Source organism: Pithys albifrons, chromosome 6 (assembly GCF_047495875.1).
Source record: "Pithys albifrons albifrons isolate INPA30051 chromosome 6, PitAlb_v1, whole genome shotgun sequence".
Taxonomy (NCBI): Eukaryota; Metazoa; Chordata; class Aves; order Passeriformes; family Thamnophilidae; genus Pithys; species Pithys albifrons.
This window is the reverse complement of record NC_092463.1, coordinates 34,140,746-34,160,887: the sequence shown is the minus strand read 5'-3', so window position 1 is coordinate 34,160,887 and position 20,142 is coordinate 34,140,746. Positions and strand designations below refer to the sequence as shown.

At 35.5% G+C, this 20,142-nt stretch overlaps 1 protein-coding gene across 20 annotated transcripts in view; it reads right to left on the bottom strand.

The window, feature by feature from the left end:
* Window positions 1-20,142, bottom strand: part of GPHN (gephyrin) — a 290,109-nt gene that overhangs the window by 69,724 nt on the left and 200,243 nt on the right. For 9 of the 20 annotated variants that reach the window (XM_071558087.1, XM_071558093.1, XM_071558090.1 and 6 more), the window contains 2 exons: window positions 8,768-8,824; window positions 1,138-1,179 (listed from right to left, as the gene is read on the bottom strand). The exons of 5 other annotated variants lie outside the window; for them this stretch is intronic. In XM_071558087.1, the coding sequence (XP_071414188.1) occupies window positions 1,138-1,179; window positions 8,768-8,824 (99 nt within the window). The remainder of the gene's footprint in view (window positions 1-1,137; window positions 1,180-8,767; window positions 8,825-20,142) is intronic. 6 more of the 20 variants (XM_071558089.1, XM_071558092.1, XM_071558097.1 and 3 more) reach the window with 1 other exon arrangement.

The window sequence follows — 20,142 nt, the reverse complement described above, 5'->3', positions numbered from 1 at the left end:
CACTGAAACTAGGAAAAAGCTTTCTATTACTAAGGATAAGGAAGTGCTAGGAATGATTGCTTGAGAAGCTGAAGCTTTTGAGAACAAATTACACACACATCAGCAAGGTACTGGGGGTACTCACAGATCTTCGTGCTTACGGACAAAGTGATTGAGCAGGTGAGCTCTTTAAGTTCACATTTGACATAATTTTCATGAGTAGAACATTCAGATCAAGTCTAGAACTTGGCCCACAGTGTCAGAGCAAACTGTTAACTTTTTATGAGATCTTGTCAGCTTTAAGGGATTATTTTAAAAAACAGAATAAATAACTGTATCTGCTCAAGACTGATTCAGTATAGCAGAAAACCTCAAGTCCATCTTTTTAAGACTCATCCATTTATCAATTATAATAACATGCTGAAGCCTCATCTTTACACAGCAGGGCATGGAGTTTATTTGACGGTATTTTATAAACTCTGTTTCTATATTCCATGATGCTGTGACTTCTAGTTTATCTTCACGTATTTCTTCTTCTTCCTCCTTTCTAATTGCAACTGGAAGTATTTTTATTTTCAAGTCCTCTTAAGATGTTACTATACCTCATTACCAAAGACAATCATGAAGCTGATACAGAAGTACTTAAAATGGTATATGCATTTTGGCAGGCAGTGATCTGACCCAGAGCTTTGTGAATTAATAATGAACTTCAGATATAATGAACACATCTATATCTGGGTAGGTAATTAGTAATCATAACCTGATGGCCATCTTTACAGAGTCTTTCCAGTTCCACTATTTGAAAATGGGTCAGACTAACCAGTGAAGCATTTTGCAGCCTGGACATCTGTAATTTTGTTATTTTTAATTTAATATAAGAGATAACTAAGGATGCTCTTATCATATACTTTATGTTCCTATGCTATGTAGCAGCTGCCTAGCTCAACTATACATTATGGTGGCCCCAGACTGGTACAGTGATTTTAAAACCACGCTGAACATGGTTGCAGATTGATCATGCAAAATCTGCCCCCCAGCTGATTTTTCCCCACTTGTGCACAGTGCAATGCCAAAAAAAAAAAGAATAAAAGTAAATAAAATCAAAAAGTGTGATGGGTGAGCAGGTCGACTGTGTGAGAGAACACGTGCAAAGTATACCTCAGAAACACTATAGGTGGATGAGCACGAAGGGAGTCGAGCCTGGTTGTGCAGTGGGGAAAAGAAAACATTGTTAAAAAAGAAATGGTGGCACAGTAAGGGTCTCAGAAGGTTTTCTGTATAGGTGGTTCCGGCACTGAGATAGTAACAGGGGGGTCATAAAGTTTCCATGACCAGCTATTTCAGAAACTCCAAATTTATGTCTTTTAAGGTGGAAGCTTCTTAAAAGAAAAAAACAAAGTGTTGTATTTGAAAAAGAATTTAATGATGGATCTGAAGATAACCATGAATCCTTCCTCCTCTAAATTAATGACAACACTATCCTTAGGACAGTAAGTATTCTAGGAAGAAACTTTACCGATCTCCTTCATTTAAAACTATTAGTTTTATTCTAACTCTGAAAAGGGTACAATGTGAAAACCCATTAGAGGTCCTGTATGTCTTTATGTGTAGACATTCTCAGAACCAGCATTTTTACAATGGAGGTTTTTCTTCAATCTCACTGCCCCCAAACCCAGAATAACTTGCAAAGTTGACTGATGGCCAGATACAGGTTAGTAGAAATCTGCAGATTATGCCTCTAAGCAATATAAAGTCTGTGATTCTTGAGGGACTCTGTCCACTGGCAGAAGCTTTCAGTACCAACACAAACTAATTGGTAACACTAGTTTTACTGATTGTTTAGAACACATTTTGTTTATACATTATTCTAAATATTAATCACTCAGACATAACTGAAGTATTAAAGAAGGACTCTCCAGTAATGTATAGGGAAATTCATCCTTTGGGTGAAAATATTCCATGTTTCACTGTCTGTGAAGAATGACTACAAGCAGTGCAATAAGTGAAATTTAAAAAGACATCGTTCTTATGACCTCATGAAAAATCTCCTCTTAATTTTTTTCTAGGAGTGAAAAAATGAATTATCAGAAGCCTTTGCAAACCTTAGCAAACTGCACAGCAGTTTGAATACATTTGTGGTAAAGATGAATCCAGGAAGAATTTCCACATAAATTGTTAGTAAACACTTGCTGACTTAGGTATATAACTGAGCAGAGAACATGGTATTCATAAGAAGTCTTTTGAAAATATTCTTCAGTCTCAAAAGTGTATTTAATATTTTTTCATTGAAATATGAAGAATCACTTCTAGGTAATTTCTACAGTCACATTGGTCTGGGTTAAATTATGTCTGCATTATATATTTCTATATAACTGAAAAGTTTTTAATACTCTGAGAATATTTTTGTTCCTTCCTAGCATTGCGTATTTCATTTGCTCTTCTAGATAACATTACTATGGAAATGTGAATCACTTAACATCTTAAATATTCACATAGTCAGTACTTTCTTCAACTGATTAAATGTTTTCTTATGTTGAGATTATTTACAGATGACTGAAGACAAAAATAGAAAACTGCTTCAGACAAATAGCAAAAGTAAAAAATGCAGTTTTAAGAAATCAATTATTATTCTTAAACAGTCTATTTTATAATTAAAGAAAAAAAGAAAAAGAGAGATTCTCTTCCAATAGAGCAAACACTGTTCCTATAAACACAGTTTTTGAAATCTTTGTAAGAAAGATAAGGTGTGCTTTTGCTCAGAACAGGGGTGCAGCTATTCACCTAACACTTTTGGGTGAGTCTCTAATTAACATTCCCATGAATAATGTCCAGCCATTGTTCCCATGGTTTGTCTTTCAACAACATGGAAAAACGATTAACTTGGGTTTCACAGGTGAGGCTTCAAAGTATGCACTAATAGCAAGAATCATCACAGCATTGGTTTTTTAAGTATGAGCAAGTAGATTAACGAAACCAACAATGGTGAGGAGGTTTGGAACCACAGTCAAGAAAGATTTGAAGAACTTGGCCCAACCTGTCTACTCACACCTACTTACAAGGGGAATGCCAGACACTTGAGTACCTTAATCTCCTCTTAGACAACTACTCTAAGTAGAATGTTATTCCTTTCCTTCTAAAGCATCCAGTACTCCAATTATCCCTATTTTCATTAGTAATGAAACCATTTAACTTCAGTTTTATTCCAATAAGGATTTAATAATGTTAAGTCATTTTGTATTATCTTTTTCATAGTTTCAATTCTTTAGAAGCAAATGCTAATCTTCCCTTCAATAAGATGCCAATATATTTTCTTTCTTTCTATGCTCAAACACACACACACACACAATTTGCCTTAATCTCCTAATCTTACTCCAAATTTATTTTTTTCTTCTTCCTACAAGTATGGACTCCCAAATTACTCATTTAATTTTCTCCAAGGATGAAATCAAAGGTATGCTGAAGTATTCTAGTCTCAAAATGACCTAATGTTCTTGAGGAAAGGACCATGCTCCCAGCACATTTCTGCACATGGGGATTGCTGTTTATCTTCAAGAGGATCACACCATGTGACTGTTTAATCTGTACACTTATAATTTCCTGATCACTTCTATGTCATTGCTTTCTTGCTAACTACTCTCAATTTTTAAGCATCTGCCTGATTTCAGGATTTTGTGTGTTGCTTCTGTGTCATTAAAATTAAATATGTCTGTATGAGAAATTATAATCCTGGTTTCATTTAACATAATCTATTGACAGTATTTGGCCTCTGCTATGAATTCTGAGAAGACCTTTCCTGCACAAACCCAGAATTTTTGACTTGGAACCATGCTGGTTAAAAGCCACAAAAAACTGGCATATCACTTCAGAACTCTGCGTAGAACTTTATCCATACTTAGATTCAATAATTTTCCTGATGGGCTTTCTGTAATACTTTTCTGCAAAAATTAAACTTGCATTTAAAATTCTTAGCCTGCACAATTACAAAAACAACCCCCAAAAAATCTTCAGAGCACAGACTGAAGCAGTTTTGTTCTGATGAATTTCAGAGTAATTCCACACTTTCATAAGGGTGTCAATTTTAGCAGGTATTATGAGTTCTAAAATATAAACCAGTCAACTCTTTCACTGTTGATCATGTCAGTAGCAAATACACTTACTTGGTACTGCTACATTAACGTGAACAGTGGGGGAATGTTAATGTGTCCAAGTGATAGAACACTAATTTTTCTAAGCAGTTCAGTGTCAAATGGGTCTCTGGGAGGGGTCAAAGGATTAAGTAATGAAAATAATACAAGATGAAAGAATTTTTCAAGAAGAAATGCAAACCCAGATCTTAGGTCAGGATAAATTTTTTGTGAATGGTTATGTGTTACTGCTGACACTAAAAGACACTAAAAATGAAAACTACTCAACCTCCAAAACTGCCTAATTAACTCAAATTTTCATGTAAGTTTTTGGTGCAATTTTATTTCAAGTATCTGGCAGGATTTCTAAATTTTGGTGGCATCTGGGATATTCTGCAGAATTCCAATGTTTTCTACACATTTCCAATGGCCTGTGAATTTAATCTGGAAAGCACATCTTTGCAATTCATTCTGGAACAAAGGTTCCACCTTAAAGGTATTTTGCAATACAAAATTGTGCAGTAGCATTTCATTTTCACGTATGGAGCTGGCCATCAGAGACTACATGCTCCCCCTCCCACACCATTCAATACTTTTGCCACATGGTAGGAGTATCAGCAACTTACATCTAAAACCCTTTCCAAAAGCAGTATGGAAAAAATGAAAATTATTTTTAAAATGGACTATTAACAGACTCATTATTTTTTGTCCAATTTTCCACTATTGAGAACTGATCACTGTTTCTTTTTTTTTGATCAGTCATTTGTATATTGACTTTTAAAATGCTGTCTTATCTAAAACATCCATTTTTACTGCATGAATCAGAGTGACTAAAGCAGCAAATTTTATCAATATGTCCTGATTGTTTTAAGAAATTTAAAGGCACATGCAGAATATATGGAACATTTCTTGGTTTACTTACATTCTTTACTGACTGACTTACAAACATGGGGTATGGTCACAAAATAACAGCTAGAGTGGCACAGAGGAACAGGGCAATTTCATGACAACTCAAGTTGTCATGACTAATGTAGTCACAACTTTTAATTTGAATTCTTTCCCCACATGACATTCTGTGAAATAATGTGTGATTAGACCGATTTTTTGGTAGTACAAGATTTCAAGGCATAATTTTTTTTCCTGGCTTTATATTTATTCTTAAGTAATGAATAATGAACTTAAGAATGAGTAGTTTAAAATAAAGGAACTCACTTTATCTTGATCATGACTAATAAATTTGAGTTGCCACCAAATCTGAAATATGACACACAGTTTATTCCCCCCTGAACTTGATTCTTAAAAGATTTGCCAGGAAAAAGATACTCTCCTTTAATCAAATTTATTTTAAAGAAACTGCAAAATATTAGCAGCTTGATTTCCTTGTATTGGACCTGCGAAAGATTATAAACCCAAGAACTTGTATTTGACAATAAGCAGTAACACACTTTATGTCAGATACATAGCTGGATATGCAAAAGCACCCAAAATGGGTAAAAATTATCAAATCATTATCATTACCAAAATTATTTGGCACTGTATAACCTTAGTGGATTATGCATTAGAATGACAGTGCTGAAAATGACAACAATCATAGTGTATGGAAGACAAACAGGACATGAATCTAAAGAAACAATTTAGAGAACCTTCAGTGGGCAGATGTGCAAAGGGATAAAGAGTTACTAACTTTCACATCTACTAGGCTAAAAGTGTCATTTTTTCCCCCTAATTTTCATTATACACAAAATTATGTGGCTTAAAGTCACTTCTATAGAATTGTTGAAAAGTTGATCTTGATTTATGAGTTGAACTACTAAACATGAGGTAGTGCTGTCTGTAGCGTTATGTTGGATTTGACTTGCTTTAGTAAATATTTCTGTGAAAAATGGGCAACTTTATAGGGGTGTCATGCCTGATATACTAGATTCTAACTGGTTTCTCCCAATTTTTTTTTATTAAGGAACAAATGTTATGCATAAGAAATATGCTGCAGAATTTTTCGCATTAGTCTGCTAAAAAAAACAAGCAATAAAATATTCACACCTGTCATTCAGAAAAATATTACCCTAATCCAAAAAGATTGAAACTAAAGACAGAGATACATGTGAACCTATATGCTTTTGGGTTACCTTATGTCAGCCATAGTTTTTGGTTCAGGTCAGACTATCAATCACTGGTAAATGGTATTTTTATCCTTTAAATTAAGGGCATCTGTTTTATTTGTTGCTAAGTTTAATATTCAGAAATATTTTAAATATGCAACTTCAATTTTGAAAGTTTTAGATACTCAAATTCAATTTTGGGAAGGGATTTCTTTTTAGCTTCTGTAAAGCCAAGCAGTTTGATGAACATTCATTAAAATGCAGTAGGATATTCTTTTAAACAAGCTGTCAATTAGGTCAGGTTTTTCACACACATTAAAATGAAGACCCAGCTAGAAAAGAAAGAAAACAAAGGGAGAAAGAGAGAAAGGAAAAAGATGGGGATGAGAGGACAAACCAATCAATTTGGTGTTATCAGCAGAAGTTTAAAAAAAATGAGATCACTGAGTACATCAGATCTCTGAGTACATTTACTCAGAGAGAGCAGCCTTTGACATTGCCTTCTAGGTGATCTCTGAGGTCCTCCAGCTTTCAATGGAGCAACATGTAAACATCAGAAAATGAACTGAAAAAGCAATCTGTTCTTGTCATGTTTTTTTTTCTTAATTTTTCTTTTGTTCTTTGTTTTTGTGTTTTATTTTGATTTTAGTAAATCATAGCATAATGCATTTCTCACTGCCTCTGCCAAAACATTTCAAGATATCGAAGTGCTTCAAACAACATGGACATAAATACAAGCTCAGTAAACCTGAAATCTGGAAGCAAGATATCTTTGCTTAACATGGCTCTTTCCCACTACATAAAAAAAATATTGAAAAACCAAGGGAACTATCATTCTAAAGCTACTGAATTTCTGCTACATTGTTCATTATGTATCTATTTATTTATTTGCTTGTTTATCGGTAATGCTGTGCTGTGTCTAGAATTTATTTCCATAAAGAATAAATTTTAGAGGTAAATTTTCATGTTTGGGAACTTCACTTAGGGTTTTCCATTTTCTAGGAAACATTTTATAGGCAGATTTTATGTCTAAATATGTATTTTGGGTCATGGAATTAAATCCTGGGCAATCATATACAGAAAGATTAATCCAAAATTAGGTATCATTGGATGTTCATAAAAATAATAGGTGAAACTCACCACATAAATAAGCTACATCTTCTGCATGTACATGAATCTAGAATTGTATTTGATGACCCAAGCCTTAAGATGAACAGGTCACTGCAGTTACACACACAGCTTCCAAAACCAGCATAGAAACTGTGCTGTCTTGTATTTTCCTGCATGTGAATTCAGTGGTCCTGAGTATCTCCCACTGAAACAGTGCTTCATTCATGTACAGAGCTCTTCTCATCTACAACGTAGATGATCTACAACGTAGACGAGTAATTCAAACCTCTTCCCAAATCACAAGATGAAAAGATAAAGCCTCACAGACAGTGAGGAATGCTACAGATGCCTCTAGCTAGAACTTGTATAAACAAGTAGCAACTGGCTTCTTTTCCTATGCTGAGATCAATATAAGCGGTGGCATTACTGGAAAGAGGTGCATAATTAATCTTTTCCCTCCCCTTCTTTGTGCTCAGTGAAATAACATTTTCACAAAGAGCAGCTGCAGAACAGTGTAAGAAAACAGAGAGGATGGCTTGTCCTGGAACAAAGGCAATACACTTACATAAAAAACCAAAACCAAAGATAAAAAAAAACAAGGCAGGAAAGACAAGGAGAATGCAAAAGTAAAAATAAAGAATTAGTGCCTGAGAAAGTGCTTAACGGAAGTAAAGTGGGGAAAAGTGAAAAACTGGATAGCTGAAACAGAGGCAACTCTTGAGATGGAACTTAAACAAAACGGCTTGGACTGCGTATGATCAGCGTCTTGGTTCTAAACCATTTATCAGGGTGTAACACTATGCATGGTGGGTACTGGCTTAGATATCTGCCTGTTTTGTTAAGTGATCTAAATATTTGGGTATGTTTATACAAACATTAAAAGGCAGAATATACTAATTATCAGCAAAACAGTGGCTCCATTCTTGTTAGACTTGTGTGAATCTCTCATTTCATCTTTATTTACTCTGATTTTTTTTCTAATTTAAAGACTACATATACATGAAATATTCAACTATCTTGTAATGGTGTTTTGCAGAATTAAATGTAAAAAGTGTCAACACTATAGAAGTTTAATTATGTTTCAAGATGGGAAGCAGTAGTGTGAAGATGAATAAGTCACTTCTCCACGTAACAGGCAACAATCAACATAGACCAGAGAAGTGGTTTAATCATGATCACCAAATTAGAGGCACTTCAAGAAAGTTGTTACTGTCTCTTATTTCTAGTGACATCCAAAGCTACCTAACTGGCAGCCTGCCTTCAGTAGGTTGTTCTATGTGTAGCACAGAAACAAACAAAATGTGACCCAACAGCAATAAGAATACTGAAATAAAAATGATGGGATGGTGAGAAATGGAAAAGCCCCTTCCCTCCCTCCCAACACCTCCCCCTTCAAAAGGAAAAGTGTAGGCTATAGAAGAAAACTTGCAAAATAAATGTTAGAAACATATTTACTTTGAGGGATCCAACTCTACTAGCAACTCCTTTGCTTTCATCCGGCCGTCTAATTTGCTACAATGGGGGAAGATGGGTAAAAAAGACAGAAGAATAAAGAAAAAGTGAACTTAAAAAAATTTCCACACAATCAGTTAGCAGTACATGCAAGACATCAATTTGACTCTCTGAGACACCTCTAAAGGACAAAGACACAGACTCTAATTTCTGAAATAAATGACGCTTTATCATGGCATTTTAAACTTGCTTTGTTGATCACTTTCATCTCAATATATTACCAATCTGGTACATATGTTGCATGCTGAATTCACTAACATTTTTAAAGGTTCATGTTACTTATCTGATTTGGATATTAAGAATAATGAAGTTCTAAAATTCTATCTGAAGAAAAAACCACCCTATACCTTCTACAAATCACATGATCAGAGTATGCTGTAACTGGGAGCCTGCAAGTATAACGACTGATACTTGACAGAATGCAATACAGATTCCTATTGACCCAGGCCTAGAGATTTTAGCCACTGCTATCAAGATTCCCAGTTAAAAATTATGCTGCCCAACCAGAAAATTTTAATGCCAGACCAACACTTGATTTGTATTTTAAATGTTTAAATATACCACATATATAATCTCCAATATCTTCTGCCTGATTACTTATCCTTTATCATATATGTTTTTTCCTATATGATGCAGAAAATGAAGAAAACAAATGAGGTAGCTGCTGAAAAGGCTTCAAATTGTTAGAAGCATATAAAATAGAACATCCAATTACAGCAAAACTTCTTTTCAGAATTGCTGGATCTGGTAAAGAAACATCTTTTACTGATAAATTGAGCTTGTATGTGCCATTTGAAGTAGAGAAGAAGACAACAAAAATTACTTTAGAAATATCCCTCTAGTCTGAGTCAAGACTGAATTGAAAGTTTTTATTACCTGATAGATGTTTCACTGCTTAAGCAAAACCAAATCACACATAACTGAGGTGAACCCTTTCAAACCACACTAACTGTTTTTTCTTTAAGAAATCTCATCAAGGAAGCCAAGAACTGAATGAACTATGGAAATTCAACAATGCTTTATGCTGTCTGGAGCACACTAGCAGAGGCACGAGTTGAATTGTCCCATTTCTTTTTATCTGACCATGCAAAATGGAGAAATTTCTACTCAAAAAACAGTCAACTGAATGTTGTTTTTTTAAACTTGCATTTAATTCTCAAGAAAACAATGCAACTGACCAATATATTAACAATTTCAGTATTGAGTTCTGACAGGGTGACCATTAGCAAAATACACTGGAAATATTTATGTTAAATTGTTGCTGTCCTTCTCTAGTCTTATGGCACTAAAATAGTATTTGATTTGAAGTCGAAAGTGAAACACCCACATTACTGTTACCATGGGACTTCAAGTAAATCCCCAATCAATTCTAGCGTACTAAGAAGAAACTGTCATTCTTAAATAAAATCTGCCTCCTTTAGAAGACAAATTCAGTTAAAATATATTCAGTTGTAACCTAGTTGCTTTATATTTCCTAACTGAGGGAAAAAAGAAAGGATACCTCAATTTAGATATGGAAAAAACCATCCTTATCTGAAAAGAAAACATCAGAACCTACAGGAAAGACACTTTCTGCAATATCTTGGTTGAGATACTACCAGTTCCAGATAATAAGACATAATCCAGTAGAACCCCAATCTATCTAACCAATTCAAAACTTTTTTCAAAAATAATATATTTAGCTTTGTTTTGAAAAATGAGAAATAGGAAAAAAGAAATGCTTATAATCTCACATAATAACATGGAACTAGGTCATTAAGAGAAATGCTACACAACACAGAAACCTGAGGAAAAGTTGCAAGTGGCAGCAATATGCCTGCACTTCAGGGAAAAAGATTTACTTGTATTACTCACCAGTATGGCTATAGCAGCTGCTCAAGTTGTGCTGAAGGTTTAGGATTCAGTCAGAAATGAGACTGGAGATAAGACAGGTGCAAATAACTGATTTAATTTACACTTTCTTTCTTCAAAATATGTATCCAGAAATACATACACAATGTGCACGCTGCAAGCAATGAAGTTATAAATGCTTGGACATATAAATTACAAGGAGATAGCCTAAGGCCAACTCTTGTTTTACATCCATGGCACAGTTAATATGCGTGACAATGTGTTTTCCACAGGAACCTTGCACAGTGCACCTGGAATGCTTCTCAAGGGATGAATCAGTGTAATATGAGTATTGCAGAAACTTTACTACATCTCTTCTGGGAATGAAAAAGGGTATTACCAGGAAGGCGAGGGACAGTAGGAATAAAAAACATTTTTTTTCATGGTAAATACCCCAGAAAGGAATTCAGGTATATCCTTATCTTTCCCTGGTAAACTCCTGGATCATAACCTAGAAGTTGACTGATGAAGTACAAATTCAGAAAATGGCATAGATTACACACTCCTTGTTTTTCAGAAACTCAGACACAAGAACCGCATCATAGAAGAAACTTTTATCTATAAAAGACTACAATGAAAGACATGTGTAAGTGTTCTGAATCAAAAGTATCTATACCTTAACACAGGCTAAATAAATGGATTAAGAGATGAGGGAGGAGCAACACCAAGTGGTTACCAGAAAATGTTACCTGAAAGTGTTTCGGAACACTCTGAAGGTGGTGAATGAAGATACTCAAAATAATGAAGAAAGAAAGATGCTGTGCAGGGAACATTGCAGGAAACTAGAAGGGTACTAGAAGGGAAACTAGCACTGGCAGTTAAGATAAATGCATTATATTTACATCTGTTTCTTATTCACAAGGGAATAACAAAAGGAGTTTATAGCTAAAAATTAGCCACAGGTGTCCCTATCCTGCTATCTGAAATCAACCTGGAGGTATAGCTGGAGTAGAAAGATAGGAAGCCAGTGAAAGAAAACTGAGGAAGCAGGGAAACCAGAACCAAACAGAGGAATGCTCAAATATACTTAATGGACTTGTCAGAAGATAAGTGAATAGAAAACACTTTCTAAGCAGAAGTCTTGCATACACTTTTACTATTATTCTTCTACCTTCCACTTAACAGAGCATATGAGAAATGTACCTGTTTATCTTCATCCTTGATTTCACTCCAGGAAAAAAAACTCTGAAAGATCTAACCTTATATAAATATCTAAACCAGCAGTTATCATAAAGGAAGAACAGCTCTGAACAACCAGCTAATCTAAGACTCTGTCTTTTGTTAGATTTATTTAAAGAAAGAGTTCCACAACAAGAGAGACAGCCTAAAGTACTTAACACTATCCAACTTAAGACTCCTTCCCCTTTCTGATAATATACAGTTTGGGCTACTCTGAAGTTTCCCTGTTTAAATTATGACAAAGAAATTGAAATGTTGCAGGACCTAAAGCTTTCATAAATATTTTTGCATCCACATTTACCAAAAAGCCAAAACTCTGTCAAACCTTCTTTCAAAATCCTGGCCAGCACATACATGGTTCATAATGAGAATACATTTTTGATATGATCAATGTAGCAATTTCTGAAATTGCATAAATGCCACACTCACAATGGAAACTCTTTACAGCACAAGTTAAAAAAGATGTCAAGCATCTTAATCGACGGCCTGGGCAAGCAGTATTGGAATCACAATAATCAAAAGTGAGAGATTATACTACACAGCATACAAACAAGTTCAGATCATTTGCTGTACACATAAAACCCCCACGACTTCTCCCACTTGATTAATACTGCAGAGATCAACAATGAACAGTGAGTAAAGACAAAATATAGAAAAAAAACAATGGGATAAGACTCCAGTTCAGGTTAAAGAGATGTTCTGTGATTCAGTGAAAAGATAGGTGGGTATATAAAAGCAAGAACAAAGAGAGCTTAATATATTTTTAATGTTGCAACAAATCAATTTCTTTTAAGATAAAAACACATTATACATAAATTTTACATTCATGCATGAAAAATAGACTTGAACTTGAAAGCATTTTTGCTTCTATGCTTTTAGGTCATACAAACAGCAATTAAATGGGGCTTCCTAAATAAATGGGGAATATTTTCAAACAAAGGGAATACAGACTTCTATAAAAGAGACATACATTCCCAGCCAATAAACATATTCCTGCCTGTGCATTATACTGCAGTATGGTATAAAAGTTTTATTAGGGTTGCTGCACTTCTTGATAATGGTAAATTTACAAAAGCATAATGGATGTGAATGCTAATGAATGCCAATAAAACACCACTATCATACCATCATGAATTTTGTTCACACTACTCACAATTTTTTCTTTTTAAATGGGCACTACTACCCACGCTGTTCCATGTGCAGGTAAGGGAATAAACACAGCACAGGTGGAACAATCAGTGGTAGAAAGTAATGCATTTTTCTTGCAAAGCTAGTGTCATCACTAGATCAAATGCTTAGTTAACACACACAGTGGCAAAGATAATGTAACCATGTCCTCATACAAAAGACTTGGTAATACACTGGTTATTTTACACCAGCCTAGTTCTCAAAAAATATCTACTGACTTCAGTGAAATTTAATGGTCAGAAATCAAATCTAAAAGTTGGTAGGTAAAATGCACAGTCAGGGAAATACAAACATTACACAGTATGTCTCTATTTGTGGTGACTTATGCCCTCGGTCTCATGTAAATATGGGAGCTGGGTGCTCACCGTCACTGGGCAGTACCAGTCGCACCACCCTCCTGCCACAGCCGCAGGTTCCCACACCTCCCACCGACTCCAGGCTGCCTCCCACCTGGTTCTTCCTGACCACAGCCCTCCCTCTCCTCATAATGCCACTGCTGCCTCCTGCATCCAAGCTACAGCCCACTCTTCTTCAAACCTCTCTAAGCCCTGCAAAACCTCATCACTCAAGAGCCAGAAATACTGCTTTGCTCTGTTTTAGACCTTTACCACACAAACTTTACATCCACTTTCTCCTCAATTCAATACACATTTCAGATCTACTGGAACATTTTTTCACTGTCTGCTGGCACATTTTGTTCCCCATCTATGCCTGCAGCCTCATTGATTTTCTGGCTTTCCCCACAAAGGAAGGCAATATTTACACCTCATGCTCCCAGTAGAGCTTTTGAAAACCAAACGCTGGTCACCTATATCAGAAATCTGTCTTGGCAAGCAGGAGAGATGGTCATATTTAGAGAAAAAATAAAAACATGGTAACGCCTAGGTGAAGTTTTACATTCTTTTTATATACCTTTCCCAAACTGACAATTCACTTCTGAATGTGCTGCTATTTTGCCTTGTTGTCCTAAGCTCAACTGAAGTTCTAAAAGCTGCAGCACATACAGGGCTATAGCACATCTAGAGGGGCACAGAGTCCTTTAAACATTTTTCAACACTAAGACAGCTCCTATCAAAGATACTTTGGTGGTCATGGCGAAAACTGCTGTGTAAATGAAGCCATGTAGAAGTGACCTGATGGTGGGACAGGTAGGTTATAGAGCAAACCAGCTCTCTGGTGGGGTTATAAAGCAAATATTTGCTCTCTTTGACCACTTCTAGTAGCAGAATTAAGGGAAAGATGTTTGGACTGGGGCTCAGTGTAACAAGGAGGACCTCACCTTTCTGAAAATAGATGGGCCAGGGGGACTTCAAAGGGAAGAGTAAACCTCTTTGAGCATAATTGCATTTAAGACTTGTTCTCAAATGTCTCTAACAGCCTGTACTTTATCCTTTTGACTAGACAGGACTGTGTTTAGAAAATCTGTGAAAAGATTCTTGTCACGTGTATTTCCTCACATTTACACCTCCTGAGGAGTTCAGCTGTAAAAGGGGAGCAGAAGAGTTGGTAAGGATATTGGAAAAGAGTGTACCCACTAAAGGCACAGGAAACAACTAAAGCATGAGAGGACCTTGAAAGATGAAGTTAAGGTGGAAAGATCTGGGATTCAATGCACTTTGAAGAATCTTAAAACAAGATGCTCCTTAAGTGGCTTAGTACTAACAATGAGATGAGATGTGACCAAGGTCAATCTTTGTCCACACTGACAGTGCTGTTGAATGATACCATTGTCTGAGGAAGCCACCTAGAAAACTTCATGAAGCAAACAAAGTGTTGCAAAGAACTGCTGTGCCAATATATATGAACTCCTTGCTCCAAGGAACTCCTCACATTTTGAAAAACTGCTTATAAAATCAAAAAAGCAGACTTAATAAACTGCAATAAATAGTGCATTTTTGAAAACAGCCAAAAGCTGTTTTAAACTCTTGCCAAACCTGTTACTGTTTCTTACAGAATTATTTCCACAAATCTACTGTAGGATAGTCAGGTGGGAGGCCCCATTTCCAACACTGTCATTGGACAGAAATATGTTCCAAATATAAGTGCTTTGAATGCCTCACCTTAAGGATCCCTAATTTCTCGTAGACCTTTTCCATAAATATATTCCTCCAGTCTCCAGTATTGCTGGCTTAAATAAAAAGCAACATACTGAAATGTATGCAGGTTTCAGTAAAAGTAAACATCAATAAATGCCTACAGAAATTCTTGTCCAATAATACGGAATGATAGTGTGAAAGGGATCAGAAAGAGAACCACTTCCACTCCTTTCAAACAAGCAAACATACTGTTGAAACCTAATTGAAGAAATCAGATTCTACCCTATTCATAAATGCTCCTTATAACACATATTTTGCCTTTTAAAATGAAACTAAATGGGTGAGCAAAATAGACACAATTGATTTCAGATATTAAGATAACTTTGAGTGTAACAAAAATGAGGATTCATTTGGATCACTGCCATTACTACTAATCATGAGAACATGTTCTAACACCAAACCCTGAGGCAGCAGAGGATTTAATAATATCTTCATGGTCATACAATTTTGAACTTGCACTTTAACATCATCAGAATTTTGTCATAATTTGTGCTGCTAGAGTTTATTAATTTTGTAAAGGCAGAAATGTAAAAAAAATTTAAGTACTATTTCCTTATACAATCTCTCCAAGGAGCAAACAGAATGAATTAAACTGGTTGCTGATGTTCAAAATGGGACAATTCCCTGAAGCACTATATATAGCCTTCTCCCTTTTCCTGTTGTAGAAAATTAAAACAGGATGAATAATCTTTGATTAATATTTTACTAGATATAAAGTGGTACAACAAAAAAAAAATTCTCAAACACAGGCAATATACTTGGCACATACTAAATACTCCTTGCAGATCCAGGATACAGAATTGGATAAGCATTGACCTAAGACTTACATAGTTTTATTTACAACATAAAGGGCTTCTTACATCCATTGTGAGAAAGGAGGTAATTAGAGGGGTAAGCAGACAAAAAAGGTGAATTTAACAGGATGAAATTTAGAATGGCTGTTTATGAGAAGGCTGGACAGGTGATTGTGGTAAACATTCTTTTGATTCTAAAAACCATTATTTTTTCTATCACATTTTTCCCTCCTTTACAAGCACTGTTTGTTGATGCTTAGTGATTGTTACAATTTAACAGGACTATTTAATGGAATGGACTTTGTATGCAAGGGATTACAATAAGGCTTTCAAACCCTTCCAGATAAATTTGCTTCATGTAATTACTTAATGATTACTGTTCATTTCAGGTACTCTGAAGTGTCATTTATTACACTTAGAACAGATAGAGTAGAACCACACCATATAAGTATAGCAGCATTAACTTACTGCATGCATCTTCCTCTGGTATTGTTACACAGGAGGCTGTAAACATGTGCACAAGTTTGCTTTTTTTTTTTAATAAAAATAATCATCCTGAGCAACAGAGAGGCACAGATTGAGGATGACACACAACAACAAGTAGAAGCAAGAACATTAGGCCACATACCACATTCTCCTTTTCCAGCTAGGAAATAAGGTATGGGAACTTGGCAGAAGAATGCTAAAGAGAAAGTATCTTGCACATTTTTCTAAAAACTTTCTGGGGAAATACTTGCTAAATACAGCTACAGTACAAAAACTTGGATAATCTACATGATCTAAGTATCTACGTGACAAATAAAATTCTCAAATGCTGCTAGCAACTGCTCAGGCTAAGTTGTAAAAGAAAATGCCTTATGTTTTCTATCTAGGGAAAGAAAAAAAAGATGAATAACTATGTTCACGCTTGATGCATCACTGTACTGTTCTATAGATGAAAGGGTAACATGATTCTGAGAAATAGCTTTTGTAAAAGAGAAAGATTATCTGCTTGGGTAAAAAAGATACCAGAAACAATGCCGTGTTTGAAAGAGTTATTACAAAAAATTCTCAAATTTGAGATATGGTTTGTATCTCCTGTCTCTGGAAGAATGTACCTTGTAAGTGCCATGCAAAGAGAAGTGATGACACACACCTATTCTAGATTATATGGTTTCTATGAGCCTTGCATTGGGCTCAATCTCTTTTAAGATAAACAACGTTTGGATAAACTAACTTTTTTTAGATAAGCTAACTTTTTGGATAGTTGCTTTTCTTATCATATCAGATCAAGAATGACTTTGCATACTTCAATGAAATTGCCCGATTGCTTGACTACATGAAGATAGATTTGCTCCGTATTTTTAATATGGATGTACCAAATCCAAAGTGAACAGGTACTCAATTTAAACAAGATTGATCTTGAAAAATACAGGTTTTTGTATCAACAGATAAATGTTTTAACCACCAAGGGCAACAAATGACCACCTTTCATCAGCCTTTTGCAAAAGTACCACTCTGACTTTAGTTCACAGCATTCATGCAGCTTCTGGGGATACCCAATCAGTAAGACAAGACAACCTAAAATGGTTTACTGAGCAAACCAAAGAACAGAGACATTGAGAGATAATGTTGAAATCATACAAAGCAGGTTTAGATAGAGAGAACACAGTACAGCGAGAAAATCTAACATATTCAAGAGGTAGAACCAGATGGAGACACAAATATTCCATCAACTGTCAGCTCCTAAAGAGTATAAAAGGCAGCTTCAACACTGACTTAATGGATGCTGGCATAAGAAGTTGTGGAGGACATTGTGGTTGATGCCCCACATCCTCTCCATCAGCTTGGGCAATCCTGACCAAACCAGGTGGGTACACACATATGGATGCTGGACAAACTATGGGATGGATGCCTCTTTGTGCTCTTGAGTACACAGATATAAAAGGGTGAATTGAATTTTGTTTTAAAATACATCAGCTATCTCTCTATAATAGCTGGCCTCGACCTTTGCTACAGCATTATCAAATTATTTAGTCTAATAAGAGAAAAACAACTAGAAGAAGATCAGTGTTTATCTTTACAGGTACATTTTAAAAATTTCTGCTTATTTTATCAAAAAAGAACACAGCAGTAAGTGGTGTGGATTCTTTACTATGTCAACAGTCAGTGAAGGAACAGAAGAAAGCCTTCCCATACCTGAGCTGTTCACTGAGATCAGGTTAGTGTATGAATGGACTACAATACTAAAGAAGAAGAGCAGAAGAAACCCAAGTTCCTACAAACAGAACATACGACTATACGAACATTCAGCCTATAAAATGCACAGTTTTACTCTTGAAACCACTTTTCATAAACAAGATTAAGTCAACTGGCCTACGTAACAGGAACTAAAATCCCCAAAGAAGAAAGAAGGAATGGAGATAGGAAGTCAATATTCCTTCAAGGGGCCAACTCGAGCAAGATCTCAAAATGATCCCCAGGCACCAACAAACTCAACAAGCATTGGTGAAAGACCAGAACTAGATATACTGAAAATGGAGCTTTCAAACAATTCTGTAGAGATGCATTCACAGTAATTTCTAATTGAAGACACTGGATGAAAGACACCTGTAAACTAACTACATTGCTCTTGGGGAAGAAACCAAAACCATCAAACAAATACAAAACCCCTCATCTTGCATTACACCAGAATTCAAACCAGAGATTTGTTTTGGATAGGAATGGAAAAGGTATAGATAAGGAAACCACTGTGAGAAAGATACACACCTTTTCCTTTTCTTATGAAAATGACAAATTGAAATGATGAGAATTTGAAAAAAAACCCACTTGGCCTTTGAAGACAATGTAGTAAGAAATAGAAACTCCTGCTCACAAGGCTAACTGATAAAACACTTCAAGGAGGAACTGACAAATTGAAGCAGCATAAGCATACAGAGATTAGAACTCATGCAGTGCATGTGCAAGCCAGGATGTATGTACTGAAAGACTATTCTCTTCTGAAGGGATACACATGTAGAACAGCTACAACATGAACAAAAAATATTTCCAGGGAAAGAATGAAGTTCTGTAGCTTAATGAAATATGAACTGGTTACTAAGAAAGAGAAATGTGGGGATATTTTGCACATTAGAGGTTCTTTGTATGATTCAATATATAACAGGTCTGAAAATTAGCTGATTCTATGAATGCAAGAACATTTATGGATGTTCTGGATCTGATGTCAATTCCCAGCTACTGTAATATCCTTCTTTAGTTCTGCTATAAGCAGTTCTTCAGCATGAGTAGGGGAAGGGAACTGGATTTTGGCACTGCTACACTATTTAATACTGACTCCAATTATCAATAAATATGGTACAACTTGAAGCACAGATATTCAATAAATAAAGCTAAGTCAAATAAGTACTTCCACTGAAATTCAGTGTTCAGTTTGCACTTGACCCCAGTCTTTATTCTTCCTCTCCAGAGACTTCTTGATTGGTCTATTTTGGTACTAACAAAACCCCCCTAAAATTGTACCCCTGTAGCTTCTGACCTTCCTACACAATTAATTTTTGATTTAAGAAAGGATTTCAGTACCTTTGCTTTTATTACTTATATTTGAGGGGTTTTTGATATCCCAAGCACACCAAGCTGTTTCTCAGTTACGTCTCACTTTTGAAGCTGCAGGATGTTGTGTTAACAAAGAACCAGGGTTTGCAACCAAAATGTAAACTAAAAATAAGACTTGCTAGGGCTCAATTACCCACATGTTTTGCCAGAACAATGCAATTTACACAATGAGGGGAAAAGGCAATGATTATATGAAAATATTCTAGTATCTTAATTAGTAATTGATTTGAAAACCACTGCTGCCCTGCACTGAGAAGAACCAAGGGGGAAATAGTAGATTGATGTGTGTTAGTAAGCAGGATTCCTCATCTTGAGGCAACTCTGGCTACTTTCTGTCCAATATACATTTTCTCAGCATCTGAATATAATCTTCTGTAATCCTGGAATGTGCATTAAAAATTTTAGAGAGAAAATTAAACCCAGAAATAATCATGAAAACATCAGAATTTTTAGCAGGATCAAGTACCCAACTATGCCTGTGTGTATTTTCACAAAAAAACCCAAGAAACTCTTGCAGTGCTTGGTATGTGATTTCTCCTGTGTAGAGTATCTTAACAATTTAAAACATCCTTTGCACTTC